The sequence below is a fragment of the Sphaeramia orbicularis genome, chromosome 9 (assembly GCF_902148855.1).
Source record: "Sphaeramia orbicularis chromosome 9, fSphaOr1.1, whole genome shotgun sequence".
Taxonomy (NCBI): Eukaryota; Metazoa; Chordata; class Actinopteri; order Kurtiformes; family Apogonidae; genus Sphaeramia; species Sphaeramia orbicularis.
Genome location: NC_043965.1, coordinates 34195657 through 34212110, shown reverse-complemented (window position 1 = coordinate 34212110; position 16454 = coordinate 34195657). Strand labels below are relative to the sequence as shown.

Here is a 16454-nt window from a genome sequence, read left to right as displayed (position 1 = left end):
TACGAAGCAGACAGTATGGGTAGGTGTTGATGTAAAGGAAAGCATGCTTCTGAATAGTCAGACTGACAGGTGAGAATACCTGGCTTCTTCCCCGGCGTCTGTAGTTCCTCCGCACTATGTTCTTATAGTTTTCGTTCTTTTTGGTCAAATAGTAAAAGAGCACACATTCTGCCACCGTCTGAAATATAAAACAACAGTTGGGTATATTTAATAAGATGATTGCATCACTCAGGAACACACAAATATGCTTACAAAAAAGACAAATCAATACCTTTCTCTCTAGAAACGACGCAATCAGACCAAAGTTCTTGGGGTGCTGAATAAACCTGTAAGAGTAGAAGAACAAGAGTGTTACAGAACAAACTACTGCTCAAGGAAATCACACAATAACTCAGAGAATGACTGAGGACATAACACTGCTGTTGATGCAAAGAAAAAGAGCAAAAGAAAATTCAAAATACAGACATCAGTCAATGCTGTTTTCCATATAGGCCAAGTGATGACTCAATATCCTCTTTTATTAAATTTCCTTAATCCTCACCATCATCAAAGAAAGATCAATGTGATCACATATCTTCCTGGGATGAAGCTTTTACATGAAACTAAGGCTCTTCTTTTTGCAAGTGGGTAGTAGACTTTACAGTCATTGATTTTACTGTGTGGGTTCATTCGATTTGGCAGCTTGAAACGCCTCCTCATGTTTCTCACGAAAGAGGAAGATCCACTTCCTTACCAACAACTTACTGACCCTTTATCAGTAACACATATTTCACAGGGAGTAACATGCATTTTTCAGCTCATTGCTTATAAAACCCTTTATCTTTAAATTAAAAACTAAAAGGTAATGAGATATGGGAGAAAGAAAACAGAAAAACTAAACAATACATAAATATAAAACCAAACTGGCAACATTAAGTTATCTAGTGTAAAATGAATGGGAAAAAAGCAGATTTTATCAACAACTTAACAGCTGTGGTTTGACTAATGCTTAAAAATGTTTAATATAATAAAAACATAACATGCCCGCACTTGAAAACCCTCGGCCTTCAGTTCACGCCAACGTTTTTGCACATACAAACGAAAAGAGAGACAGACAGAAGAACAGACAGATGGACGAACTGATAACGATACCCTGTGGTGAGGGCTGAGGGTAAAAACTAGCTGCTTCTTGGGAAGTAAGAATGAGAGATTTATTAAAAAAAAAAAAAAAAGCCTTAGGCAAGTCGCCAGCCAGTTTTACTTACTTCTCTCTGAAAGTGTCCTTCTCCTGCTCGCTCCACATGTTCATGACTTGCCGGTCCTTGTACACCTTCATTGGGTCATCCATCAGTCCATTCATGTTGATGAACTTGATGCGTTGCTGCTCAGCATCAAACAGCATAGGAGGGATGACTGCTAGCTGTCGCATTTGCTTCTCTGTGTTCTGAAGTACACACATGCAACAAAAAACAAAACCAACATCCTGGAGTGAGTGGGTTGGTCTTCAGAAGGAAACTATCAGACAATGAAATCTTAAAAAGACGCTGCAAGGACTCTAATGTGATGACATAAAATTCCTTGTATGTTGTGAGTATTACTACTGTAGATGTTAAATTACTTTGTTCCAACTGAACTTAAAATGTGTGAAGCTTTATATACAGTACAATACAGAACACATTCACAGGCACTTTGAGCTGACCATTATCACTGCATAGCTTAAACTGGAGGTTAAAGACATTACAGATGTCTTTGGAACAGTGGTAGTTAGCATTTAGCAAGGTGCTTTGGCTAACTCTGCTAGCTTAGCCTCACAAATGTTTCAGTAACAACCCAGTGGATCAGTGTGTCAAACAGGTACTTGACAATTCAGACTGGCATCTAATGTCGCTATTAAGAACTACAACCACATTATTTAAGGCTATGTTTTTTTAAAGTGTTTATTACCTTGGCTACTTAAAAATTTGAGCTTACCTCATGTTCTGATATTCCATCAATGATTTCAGAGACCTCATGTTCACTTCGAGCTGCAGATGAGGTCAACCCACCTCCTCGCTGCCCAACACGGCTGCAAAACAAGAAATTTAAAGAGTATTACCAAGACGGACTCAATTATCAAAGGTCTTCGTCTTTAAGTCAGTCGTAAAAATTACTGAATACATTTCATCAAAAATTTCAGTGATGTCACCTCTGCATGCGCTCCTGCAGCTCTCTTTGCTTGCGGATCTCTGGAAACTGTTTCTCGTAGTACTCTCGAACCTTGCTCTCCTTAGCTCGGCGTCGCGGGTTGTTTTCAATGCGCTCCACCTTCTTCTCCCAGGCTTCCATCAACTGGTCATAACGTTGGCAAAATTTCTGTTCCTGATGCACCACAGAGACATGAGGGGATAGAAGTCATGACAAATACTTTTAATGATCCCCTGCCATTGTTTTTATAATTTTGCTTTGAATTTGTTTATACTAGGCTCTTCCTAATATACAAACTAGTATTTACAACTATCCCTGCACTGAAAATCTGATTCTGGGTCTCTGGTGTCTCCTATGTTCCGCTCCTTGATCAAAAGGGGGTACGCTGACATGTTGGTACTATGAGAAGTCTGGCCTTCAGCCATGACTCTGGCAGACGACAGCCCACTGTTTTCCCAACTTCCTCACAGGCAGGTTGTAAAGCAGACCATTAACCCTGGTTGAGACATGACCCTCAGTGGGCTCATAAACCACACGGCGATGTCTCCCTCAAGGACTTACCTCCCCCACTTGAGACACAACACAAGGCATGACTGGACACTGATGCCCAGGCTTTGATACAGGTGCTATCTCTGACCTCACATAAACTCGCAATATAATAACTGTAAAACTGTGAGGATGCCACTGCTGACACTATCTCTTAAGTTGAACACGGACAAAAAAGAAACCATATCTGAAACTTGTAGACAGATTTCATAGAAAACTGTGGGCTTGATTTGCACTAATGATTTTCTGTCAGGCTTGCTGATTTTAAGATGTCCGCCTGGCACTGGCATCAGAGCTCACCCCATTGATCCCCGCTTTATTTATAGTCATGCTCTTTGGCGCAGTCTCGCTCAGTCTCTGGCAGACAAGAGCACAGACTAACCCAGCACAATGCTCATTATAGTGCCTGACTGACTGAGAGTCTGACATATGAACAAAATCTAGGTCTATCTTTGAGATGACAGAGTAAGAGTAATTTTATTTAAGCTTTACTGTTTTCCTAAAGAAATCTCCTCCCCAGGGCAGAGTCAGAGTGTTGATAACAGATCATGCCCACAGCTCTACTCCTCTTTACTCATCCTAAAATGGCCACTCACTTCAAGAAGCAGCTGGCCCACTTTCACACTACTGATCCGTCATGAGCTATGTCCCTGCAGAGAGTCAGAAATGTTGAGGTCTCTACTTACCCACTGCTTACGAGCATGATTTCTCCTCTTGAAGTACAGGATGAGCTTCTTCCTCATCGCCTGGTTTCTAAAAGGGTTAAAGAAAAGAGAGCGGAGAGATCAGAGGAGCAGACACAAAAGGACAGTGTTAAGTGAGGACATGAAGAACCCTACAAATAGATGGTCACACATTATCTCTTAAGAATATGATGTTTTCAGACTCTTCAGGTACGATCTACCCTTTGCATTTTTTCTGCCACACTTCTTATCCAACAAACAACCTACGCCCACGCACACACTCACAAATACAAACAATGCCTGTCCTTGTATGCCACCGCTCAATAAACTCAAACTTGCCTCTGGGTGGAAAGGACAGTGAGGGGAGCCAAACTTATAAAACTTGTCTGGGCTGGGAACAGCCATCCACAGTGCTTCAAATAAAGGTCAGGGCCAGTAATCTCCTTAGGCAGCCACTCAGTTTGTCTCTTTCTTTGCTGCAAGACAGAGTTTTATTCCTGACACTTAATCTGTCAGTTGTAAGGTCACGTTCTCCGCTGATTAATGTAATCTTATTCTACATTAGTCACTTCAGTTGAGCCGCAGGGTCCTTCAGGTCACAGGCAAGGACAGGAGACTGGGAAGTGGGCTACTGGTGGGTCTAAAGGGACAAACACACACGATGACCTATTCTTCATTTCCCAAACATGTTATCTTCAATAACAAACCCAAGTTCTATCTAAACAGCCAAAACCCCCATCCTACATAAACACTTACAAACACCCCCACACATATAAAAACATGCGTATATTGAGCCAAATAACTGCACCAGAAAAGATAAATAAAAAGAGATCTAAATACTGTGGAAGTCCTCACCTAACATGGCACAGAGTGGGTGAGAACTAACTTGGTAAGGCAAAGGCACGACTGAGAGTTTAAGCCTGTTAAAGACAGAGATGGCATTGTCCTCTGAACACCAGATGGCAAAGGGAAAGATTAGTCGCCCTGAACCCCTCTAAAAAGGTTTCCTTTGTCCTGCTCTAAGCCTGTGCCATTTCTGAGATATCGGAGAACACTGTAATTTGGCATATCATGTCTAAAACATGATGGCTGAAAGATCTGATAGATGCACACTTGTGAAATATGTTCAGTAGTGGTGGTGCTAAGCTTTGAGGAATATAAAGTTTGATATATCGTCTTAAATTGTAGTCTGAATGAGCAAAGGACACTGGCAACTGTAGCACTGCATAAGCCATATTAATGCTATGTTTATAAGACATGAAATAGGATGGGGACTCTGATGCTTCCAGCTCCAGTGAGATACTTGTACTCATCTATCCCAGAAGGGATGAGTGCCAAGGTTATCAAACCAGTTAGCAAAACAAAGAAGTCAATTGTGCTGGCTCAAAGCAACACAGTGATATTTAATAACACACACGGGTGAGAGAAGAGAGTTTTCAGTTAATTGCTTTGAGGCAATAATACAGATCAAACGATGCAGGGATCAAAAGGGGTGAAGACAGAACAATGTGTGGCCAAGAGGTCAGCCACATCTTGTGGTATGCCCCTATGCCCCAATATCAGTGCCAAGTATGGAGACAAGCCATCATAACCTGCCTTCAGCCCTTTGATGTACCTCAGTGAATTATGGTCCTTAAAAGATTATAGATGCACATAAGCCTCATTGATAGACACAGCAGACCCACACACAGTCCGTCCGTCCGTCCGTCCGTCCCCCCCCCCCCCCTTACAGATGAAAATATGAAATTGGCCTGTTTTATCAATCCTTCACCATACAGTGATTTTTGCATTACAAGCATTTTAGTGAGTTTTCAGAGGCCAACAGCTAAGTGTGTTTTTATTTGGCTAATGCCCCTTCGCTATGGACACAAAATAACTTAAGCTCCCTAGAAGAGAAAAAAAACAAACACTGACCTGGATTCAATTTCTAACCTAATACAATACAAAGAAATCTACCATCCTAGCAACTCAGTAGACGTGTATGCTTTTAGAAGACACTGATGATAATGCAGTATACAAAATAACCCCTACACTGGAATTTCACACAACTCACATTAATCCATCATTAACACAGTCAGCAAAAGGCTTTGTACAAGTTACAAAACATGCATAAAAACTATATTAAAAAGAAGAAAATATACCCACGAGACCAGAAAAATATCAAGAAGTGGAATTTGAGAACAAACTTAATGGCGGGAATGAATTAAACCAAGATGGAGTACGATCATTTCACTTCCTGGCCTACATATGTGAAATGAATCAAGCGACCTAACCTTTAGCAACACCACCCTTATGAAGAAACAGCTCCACTAACAGCACACATCCTTTCATAAGAATTTTTTGTTACTCCATGTAGCAGGGTCCTCTCAAGTGTATTCCAATTTCACTATTAACTTTAGATAATGACAATTTCATATCTTCGGCTCAAATGTCAGGTATCGCTGTTGGCCAAAAGAAAGGTGAGCAGTGATACGAGTGTGGAATCACTTTCTTTTGCATAAGTAAAAAAGATCCATTACCAAACCAAAGGGTCTGTTAACGCCATTACATTTAAAATTCTACTAGCAGAAGTTCCAAGCATGCACATGATACAAAAATATGAGGTTCTGCCAAAAGCCACCAACAGTCTGTAAGAACAATGTATCACCGTGTATCAGTTTAAGGCAACTAGATCAAGAACTCAAAATACATTTGATTTATGGGCAAACATGCATCTCCTATACACTCAATAAAAACAATGACAGCATCCACACTAGCTGTCTTGAATCAAATACAGTCACGTGAAGCAAAGTTTGACATATTGGTATTCAGTACAGATTCAACTGCATTATTTTTGAATCAATGACATTTCACACACTCATTTTGGTATCAAAAATATATAAAAACATTCATATTCACATGAGAAATCAGTGGTACCATCTTCTGCAAGTCTGACATATTGTATAGGCATACGCAATTATACTTTAGTTTCTGTACATACATATGCACGCAAAAGTGTGATGGAAAACGTAGCGACAGACTCACATTTTGATGTTCTCATGGTACTGCTTGGTATCTGAAGGTTGATTGTACAGAGGCTGGAAAAAGGAGAGGAAAGACAAAAATCAAACAACCTGCCATTTTACATCTGTGCAACATGTTTTCCACAACTGACTCTTGCAGTCAGATACATGATAGAATTATTCCACGTCGCTTCACTGTGAAATAATAGCTCTGATAAAAAAAAGGAGGGGAAAACAATGGCTTGATGTAACATAATACACAAAAAATCCCAGAAAATGGGTGCCCTCTTGGGGGGGGGGGCAAGAACACTGTTTTATGTAGCCTCTCAACAGAAAAATTGTTCAATAGATTGAGAGCGACAAAATCCCCACCTTGATGTCAGACATTTATCCTGAGATACAAAAAAATATGTCTGTGTCAGTAAAGAAAAAAACACATGAGTGTGAAAGGAGAAAAAGTAAAGTCTCCACTCACCAGTTCTACCCTGGGTCCCAGTCCCTCCAGTATCCTGTGAGCTTCTTCTGCCTTTTTCTGGTAAGAGAACACAAACAGAAGTAGTACATTAGTTGGACGCCTGCACCTCTGCCATCACCACGGCAACACGGGGAGCACGCACACTTGATCACTGAGGCTAGACTACCGCTCGCTGGATGGATGGAGTGCTGGATGTAAGGATGGATGGAGAGCTGAATGCACTGTCTATTATTAGAGCTTTTAGCTCAAGCTGGGCCACAGCTCCTTGCCTCAGCTTTCTCTCTCTTCTCTCAGAGAGAAAAAAAAAGATTACTCACCTCCCCTGAACAGAGAGGTAGAGAGAAAGAGCAGACAGGCAGTAAAGCAAGTAGGAGTGGAAAAGAAAATGAGGGGTGAGAAAGAGAAAAAAAAACAAAAAAAAAAATATGGAGGTCATCATATAATGCTTTAGGGCTTATCAAAAGGAACATCTGATCGAAGTTAAAGACCTCACCTCCAGGTCACTACCTACCGCAACATCCTTACACAAAAAATCCTGGTAAGGACCAAGCAAGTACAGAGAGGTGGTGAAGCACGAAGACGGGCATGTGTCTCAGAACGACCGCCCCAGAGCACTGCTCTTCCATACATTTATATTTAGTTCTACTAGATAATGTGTGAGCAGTGCCTCAGACTAACCCCTTTCCATGTTCCCTTCACTCTTTTCCTTATTCCGCTCTGTACAATTCTCCACTTCATTGAGCTTCATCGCTGACATGCCGCATGCTCTGTCGTTTACCATCTCACTTCATTTCCCTCAGTGACCATGCAGGCAGACTCGCAGCACGGACACATTTGCAGACGGGATGGACACAGAGTGAGATGGGGTTGGATAGAGACGAATCAGGACACCGAAGGGAAATTTCAGAGGTGATAAAAGAGAGCCAACGCCCATCAACCTTTCTTCCTCACCACCCACTGGGTCATGCTGCTTCACTGTCCCTTTCACTCTGTCTTCACTGTTGAGGTACGCAGGAGGTGTTTGGGATCTACTCTTCAAGTTTGCGTAAATCTCACGCTAACAGATTTGGATGTAAGTACCCAGAGGAGCTCACGCACACAGCTTAACTTAACTCAACACCAGCTTCCAACTGGGTCATATGTGAGTGAAGCCAAATAATATGGCTGCTCTTTTAAAAGGACTCGGAGTGTTTACATGAAAGGCATGAAAATTCACATTTGCTAATACACTCTTACGATGACATTATCCTATGACCTAAAGTCATTCTACATCAATCCCCCTTTTCCTCATTCATGTTGCTGTGAGTTGGTGTAACACCCTGCAGAATATTGCCTCACAGAGCTTGCTTGCTTGCTACAGAAGCAGTTAATGAGCAGCAATTATTAAAAGAAGCCTTTCATCCTCAGGGAGACTCTCATTTCCTGGCCATGACTGTTCAAGGAAATCTGGAAAACACAGTTACTGAAAACCTTAGAATATAACATCACAGTAATCACTAGTAATGACAAATTTGGCTGTGGTACGAAGGGGAGGATATTATCCAAAGTAGCCTGTATAAAGAATGACATTTTAGAATAGCTTTAAAGTTCAATCACACCATGTGAGCTTTAGATGTGATAAATGCCCTCTCATCCTTTGCCCAACACACACCACACCTCATCACAAGACCTAGGCAGATAAATCTGGTTAGTTACATTAATCATGCCCCCTTGTGGTAGGTGGCACATACTGCTACTCAGGCCATAGCAGTCAACAAAGCTCCACAGTACACAGCACAATACACAGACACACATATTACATAATTTTACACAACTAAATTCCAACAACCATTTAATACCAGCACCCGCCTTTAAGTGAGACAAATACACAACATAAAAAGACAAAAAGCAAAGGCAAAATTAACAGAGGAAAAACAGAATTTATACTCTAAGTCTCGCTTGATGTCATTTCCGAGACTATTTCCCAACTATGACAACCCCTCATTACAAAGGAAGGATGAATGCACATTAGCGGTAAAAACAAAGCAAAAACAAAGAGGCATTGGCCTACAGGGGGATAGAATGATATGGTCAGATGAGTCATCCTTCACCATATTCTCAGTGGACGAGTGTATGTGTGGCAAGAGAGAGAAAAAAAAAGACTGAACATTTGACTCCTAAAGTGAGAAGATCCAGTGACTGTTATACTGGTTTGGGCCCACGCTTTCACTTAGAAGCAAGAACCACTCCGATTTAATATAAAGTAGTTCTGAGTGATCACTCTTATCCTATGGTGAAATATTTTTATCCTGATGGGAGTGGCCTCTTCCAGGATGACAATGCTTCCATTCATAGAGCACAAGACTTCACTGAATGGTTTGACGAGTATGAAAATGACGTGAACCACATACTGTGGGTTTCGCAGCCACCAGATCTCAACCCAACTGAACACCTATGGGAGATTTTAGACCGACATGTTAGACAGTTCTCTCCCTCACCCACATCAAAAGGCCAAATGAGGGAATATCTCATGGAAGTATGATGTTCATAGACAGGGAGAAGGAGCTGTGCTGGCCATATATAGTGGATTTGAGCTTATTAAAACAAATAATGGATGTTTTTCCTTTAATATGTCACTTGTTCATACATTAATGTAGGCAAATTATACAAAGATGTAAATACATAACAATTACTTTGCTGAATCAAATATAAATGTTTTTTTAATGAATCTTAACATTTAAGATAATAATTCTGAGCAACTGAGAGAATGCATGAATGTATACGAGCAGAAGGTGTTTACTTATTTCTGTATAGATGCCACAGTAGTTATGCTTTTTTGTGTGTGCAGAGGTGAGGTAGCAAGGTGAGAGGGGGCACTAGGCCAGAGCACATGCAGCCACTGAGAGGGAAATGGAAAGTGGTACAGAGGTCAGGCTACATTGTGGAGTAAGGCATGAGTCACTCTTAGACTTCCAGCCTTTCAGACAAGTCTTGAGCAATTCTCAAGCACTGCTAAATCACAGGTCCTCTTAGTAGTTGCAATAGCAGAGCACTGCAATGCTAACGGTATGACCAAAAGCCATGAGGGGCATTGTCTGTACTCCGATGCTCTCTTTAAAGGTTCCTTGGGCCCTGTCGGCGATTAGGTGGAACTTATTCTCCATATGCAGGATATTCTCCCTCACTTCTTTTCTTTATCTTTCAAAGAACAATCTTTTGCCTTGAATGTGTGAGACGAGATGTTCAAAACACCCAAGAGCTCTTTTCCTGTGAACTGTGAATTTTTAACATTACTCCTAGTCCCATGGGGGGTTTGTTCAAAGAAGTTGACTGTAGTTTGTGGTACAGTGTAAGAGAAGTTCCCTACTTAAAAACACTACAATAATAAAAAAAGATACTGGTGCATTTGACCACTAGGTGGACTGAGAGCACTGAGAATCACTCCATTATAAATGTAATCTCCTGCGTAGAGCCCCGATGCACAGAATGGGTGCAGTGAATAGCACTCCCCAAACTCTACAAAATGACTTTATAAGGCCTCCCAGCTATTTTCTACTGTTGAAAAAGTGATGTACTTTCATAAGTGCTAAAGACAAAGATTTGTGTCAGTGTGTGTTTATGTCACCTTGCTGTGTGCATCGTGCCTACTCCTACTACTTGACCTTTAGAGGCTTTTTTATTCAGTCTGGCAATGATTCAGCCTTGCATGACATTGACAGCAGGATGTGAAGGAGGAATATGAAAGCCTTGTGGCACTCGGTAGATAAGGAAGAAAATCCTCTACAGACAGACGGTCTTTTACTAGAGCGTTTTAAAATAATATATATATATATATATATATATATACACACACACACACACACACACACACACACACACACACACACATTTCTTTCTTTCTACTTTTTGTGATACTTGAATGGAGCACAATAGAGAATTGTTTCTGTTTGTTAACACTTTAGCAGCTACACTATAAGTTGAATTCATACCAACTTGGGTTTATAGATTGCCAGTGACCCAGAATACATGTGATTACATTTTGGGAAAAGTAGGTCAAAGTTCCAATTTTTAATGATTTTTACCCCCCCCCCCATTTGCTTATAATGGCTGAAATTTGTCTATGTCTATGCACACACAGAGACATGATGACATCAGCTAGATCGATGCCAAAATAAGCTACAATATGTGCGAGGGGCGTGGTTTGTTGTGCCTGGTACAATAACAGCAGTAATCCAGAGTTCGCCTGTAATTTCTACTATTGATGAAAGTATATGCCAAGGAAAAGTAAATGCTTCTTGTGATCACCAAATCTACCTGTAATTTATGTTAAGGTATAACCCTGGTGGACGGTGTAGACTACGTAACAAGGACTGTAAGCAATCTTCCCTAATAATCCCATGGATGGCAATAGAATATTCAGGACATGTAAAAGCCTAAACACATCTTGCATAATCATAGTGAGACATCTATGAACACATGGAGGAAAGAAGCTTGCTCTTTCACCCCCTTCATATATGTACAGACAGTGTGATCAATGTATGATTAAAAGAAAACAATTTTTGCATTAAAAGCAGCCTGTGTTTGACTGGTGGAATATGGTGTGATTGTGTCCGTATGTCTTGTACTCACCCTGTTCTCATCGTAGATGATCTGCACCAGGCTGCGGTGCTTAGCCTCGCTAGGTGGTGGTGAGATAGGCCGCTCTGGCTCGTGGGGCTTTGCAGCCTCCTCCTCCAGCTGTTGCTGTAACACAAACACAAAGATAACAGTTATCACTTAAAGCCCTGATTTTCTAGGAAGACCTGTTGCTCACCAGTTCCTGATGTGAGGTTAGTGTGAATGTGCTTGATCAACCATTTTTCCCTTAGCACTCCAGCTGAGACGAAACTAACTGTCCTATTAGCTGTTAATAGCTATTAACTCCCCGGGGCCTAGTTAATCAAATAGTTACCACAACAGCCTGTAAACAAAGCCAGTGCCTGCTGTGTGGCTGAACCATCAAGTCAGGGAAACAGCAAGAGGGAGGCAGAAAGAGAAGACAAAACATAAAAAGGCAAAAGGGAGTAAATTAACACAAGACAAATACAGAAAAACACAAGAGTCCCTGCAGCTTACAATTTCTTTGGCTTAAAACCAACTATTGCTTGGATGTGGTAGTCGCAAAACCACTACATTTTTGGAATTACTCTTTACTGAAATGCTAACCAGGACACAGAGACAAAGAAAGAATTTAAGCTTTCCTCTTATGCAAGTACTTTCTTGACTCTCACTAGGAGGTTCACAGCAGATGCCGAAAAAAAAGCCTGATCACTCAGAGAGCACTACCTGTATCGGCCTGGATAAGCATCAGGACAGGTAAAGAGACTACACAAATGTAGCCAGTGCCAAAAAGTACAAGAGATTGGTTCCTGTATTAGTAAGAATGTTAACCATATGCTTTACCTTAACTACACAAACACACAACACATTGAAGTGGCTATGTCCTTTCATGTAATGCAATATCAGACAATAATGAGGCAAAATACAAATTATTTATATAGGGAATCATTATACGATCCAACATGGAGAGCAGCTGTTTCAAAACATACAGTCACACATATGGATAATAATGGTAGGATCTGTATAGCCATAAATTACTAGATAGAAACAAAATCAATGACAATTGTTTGGATCAACTGCTCATTTTCTTCCCATAAGTTGAACATGGTAAAACACTGTGTGAATATTGCATACATGTTCTAAAGGGTCTTAAATGCTACATTTAATACTACATCTCCTAATAAAGATCATAATTCCAAGAAGTCAAAAATAATTTTAATAGAAACTCTGACATAATATACACACAAACAATGTAAAAGCAGTGAAGTAGAGTATCAGATGTAACTAGCTGTCTGAAGGCTGAGGCTAAGTGCTTCTTAGCGCCATGCCTTTAGCTGCTTTACAATTAAGTCAAGCCTTCTGTCAAGACCTTCAGACAAAGGGAAAAGGTGGCCTCCAGACAGTCCACAGAGGAGCTGCGATGGATCATAATATGCTATTATAGGCCTGGGTGAGCATCTGGTGAGGGATACACCAACATTCTCAAAGAGACCCCCTTCAATTTCCAAACCCACCACCAAGTAAAATAAAATAAACCAGACATCCGAAGCTTGGCTGACATGACACAGGCTGGCTGTAACCTAAGCGCTAACTCCCACCCGTCCACTGACTCTGCCAAACCGTACCATGCCACTTAATTAGTCCAGATGTTTTAATGCTTGAGAAGAGCCAGACTGTAAAACCATCCGTAAAAAACATATTTGTATTGAGCCTCTTAATCACCTACATGCTTAAAAAAATCTATAATTTTCTTCAGGCCATCATAATAGCTGTCATACTGGGCAAGCACAAAGTCATGCCAAAAGCTTCAATGAAATCATCATTAGTAGAATCCATAATACTTGAAGCATATTATCAATATTTTAAGCCTATCAAATCCAAATTAATAATGCTAAAAAGCTTTTGCCTTTGGAAATTGAATCCAAGTTCTGTAGAAAACAGCTTTTAGAATAATACTGGGCAAAAGTCACATCATTTGCTTTGACATAACCAGAACATCTGCAGGTTAATTTATAATAAACAGTATGTTGATAGAAAGGCATTTGTGGTGGAGGAGGGATTCTCTTTTTAAGAGAGAGCTGGCCAATACCGTTTTTCTACTAAACATGGCAGACAGCCAAAGGCGAGGCGGTGTGGCCGGGATATGAGTGATTTAGCAGTCACAAAACCTCCACCATAATCCTCCAACTCCCCTGGGGAAATAGTTATTTATAACCTTATATATTTTTAACCTACTTTTCCTAAATAAAAAGAAGAGAACAGAATGCAGCTGCCTGACAGGGTGCATGTACAAAACTGTGGCACACCGAGGAAAGAAACTGCTATACAGTATGAATGCAATGATTACAACACTGCAAAATCTGTTTAAGACTTTCTTGCACTGATGCCAATTAAAGTCTGCCAGTGAACGTCGCATTGGAAACCCACACATGAACATTTCAACTGCTGCGACTAAGCATACTCAACAAGGATGACAGCACCAACAAATACAAGAACATCTCCAAGCATGACAAATCAGTTTTTCAGTACCTTAGTATACTTTCAGGCATGCGGGGAAATATATGTGGACTATGTACATGAATGAAATCACAACTTGATATCATTCAGTTTTCTTTATCGTCACAGGACAATTCTACAGCAAGAGTTTAATAAAATAAGTACTTGTGGAAAAGAACTTTATGTTGTGCTTATTAAAACACCCATTTTGTGCTCTAGATTGCTGATGCAACAATAAATAGGTTAAATACTTTGCAAAGAAAAACATGAATAACTTCCAGCAACTGATGAATGTAGAGCTTCTTTATAAAGCAGCATAAAAATGTCAAAAACGCAAACAGCTCAGCAGAATTTTGAGATTGCGTCAGTAAGTAATCTCTGCAGACAGTGAGCCAATATGATCTCTAAATTATGGCTAGATCCATGTGCATACCTGTTTCTTGCGAAGCTTGCAGATCTGCTGCTCCACCATGGTGATCTCCCTGTCCACACGGTCCATGTTCTGGATTAGCTCCTCCTTTGAGAAGCGTGCCGGTACCAGATCCAAGTCTGGGTCCATGTGGACTGGACTCACAGGGGAGATTGGCTCCAGCTTACCCATGGCACTTCCACGCTCCTGAGGAATCACAAAAGAGAGAATATGTCAGTGCAAAAACATAAGGTGAGCCTGTGTGATGTTAAGATAAATGGTCAGTAAGTCAGTGTTCATTATGTAACACAAGACAAATCAAAAATATGTAACAAAACCATCTAAAAGTAATGAGATGGTCAGTCTCTTCTCTCTCTTGACAAAAGAATCACTGTCTTCCTGACTGCAAGATCTCTAGGTTACTCCACAAGAAATCATCCAAACACAGTCTGTGTATCCTCTGGGAAGGTAACACACCAATAATTAAGTCCTCGGGGTAATGAAAGCCAGTATAGTGTCTCAGCATCACTAGACCACACTAATGAATATGAGGTCACAGCCTGGATTATGCACGAGAGTCCTGGCAGGTGGTTTTACTTAAGAGACTGTGTCTAAAATGTGAAATATTCTGTTTTATGGATTCGTGGAAGGATTTCTGAAGAGCAACAGGTGAAGGAGCGGGTGAGATTCAGGAGGTAAATATTAACAAGGTCCACTGGCTGAAATATGGGGAGGATGTGTGTCAGGGTAGAAATCCACACTGCAGCTCATCATCTAACAAACCGCTGTGTTTTCCCAGTGCAGGAAATATTCATCAAACGCCTGATTTGCAGAGGAGGTCTTATTTAAGCCTCTGTGTATACATCCTTCATTCATTCATTCACCTGAAAAATCTGGACAAAAGACATTCTTGTGCATGATCTTGTTAAAAGTAGCAATGGCAGCAATAAACCTGTGGAACATGTCTGCTGCTGTGCTAACTAGGAGTGTGACAAAATCTCGATATGGAAGACTATCGCAATATTAAACATTACAGTGGATTAATTGATGCACTTTTGCTGTGTATCCGGTTTGCTTTTTATTACTGTTAAAATATAGCCGCTATAAACTTCTTTCATCGCTCCTCCTTAGAGAGTAGAGTCACTGTTTTACATGACATCCAAGGGGGCGCTCTTCATTGAGTGGCTGAAAATTGGGCTGAAGTCAAAGAAAAAAAAAAACGAACGACAGTGCTAATATGGCAGACTCAAGCGATGAAAAACTGAGAGATGCACTAGCATCGTTTAAAGCCAAAGTGTGGACCCACTTTGGCTTTTCTAGTGTGGATGGGATAAAGCTGGATAAGAACTTTGCAGTATGTAAGAACTGTCTCACAAAAATACAATACACAGGCAGCATGACAAACAGGCTCACTTGAGAGACATGAGATGTCGTGTTTTCTGAATGAGTTTGTCAGACACCTAAAACAATCCTGTGTACAGTTCTGTTGAACTAAAACAGTGTCTTTGTTTTTGCACTATTGCTGTTTGTAATCATGCTGCAAAATATAAACTATGAATTTTTTATTGTTTTTTTTTTTGTTTCACCCCTATAAACACACAGATATATTGTAGGTTATTAACAGTAATATATCAGCAATTGCAGTATCACCATATCGAGATATTATCATGATTGTGAGCCATGTATCACGTATCATATCATATCATATCGTGAGGTACCCTGAGATTCCCAGCTCTAGTGCTAGTGTGTGTTAAATTAATACAGTATGTGAATGAGGGTAATTCCGTGCCAAATCACCGGAAGACTCCCGACTCACCATCTCAGATTTGCTTCATAATTTTTTATTTTGATGCCCTTGTATCTAATAAGTACTGTGCAAAATTTTAGGCCAATATCTCCACTAGTTTTGGAGATATTAAGCCTACAAAAAAGGGGCATGGCCCCATATTTTAAGTGTTACAATCAAACATCCACAGTTAGAGGGCTAATAACTTTTGAACTATTCATACTAAATGGTTCAAATTTTTTACACCTAATTCCTGGATATAATAAGGCTAGGGTACACATATGGAGAGCTTTGTATGTGGCATATTTGCATACAT

General features: G+C 40.4%; 1 protein-coding gene across 5 annotated transcripts in view; it reads right to left on the bottom strand.

The window, feature by feature from the left end:
* Window positions 1-16454, bottom strand: part of ncor2 (nuclear receptor corepressor 2) — a 94734-nt gene that overhangs the window by 35740 nt on the left and 42540 nt on the right. For all 5 annotated transcript variants that reach the window (XM_030142501.1, XM_030142498.1, XM_030142502.1 and 2 more), the window contains 10 exons: window positions 14377-14559; window positions 11478-11591; window positions 6870-6926; window positions 6417-6469; window positions 3396-3462; window positions 2165-2337; window positions 1951-2044; window positions 1245-1423; window positions 272-326; window positions 80-178 (listed from right to left, as the gene is read on the bottom strand). In XM_030142501.1, coding sequence (XP_029998361.1) covers window positions 80-178; window positions 272-326; window positions 1245-1423; window positions 1951-2044; window positions 2165-2337; window positions 3396-3462; window positions 6417-6469; window positions 6870-6926; window positions 11478-11591; window positions 14377-14559 — 1074 coding nt within the window. The remainder of the gene's footprint in view (window positions 1-79; window positions 179-271; window positions 327-1244; window positions 1424-1950; window positions 2045-2164; window positions 2338-3395; window positions 3463-6416; window positions 6470-6869; window positions 6927-11477; window positions 11592-14376; window positions 14560-16454) is intronic.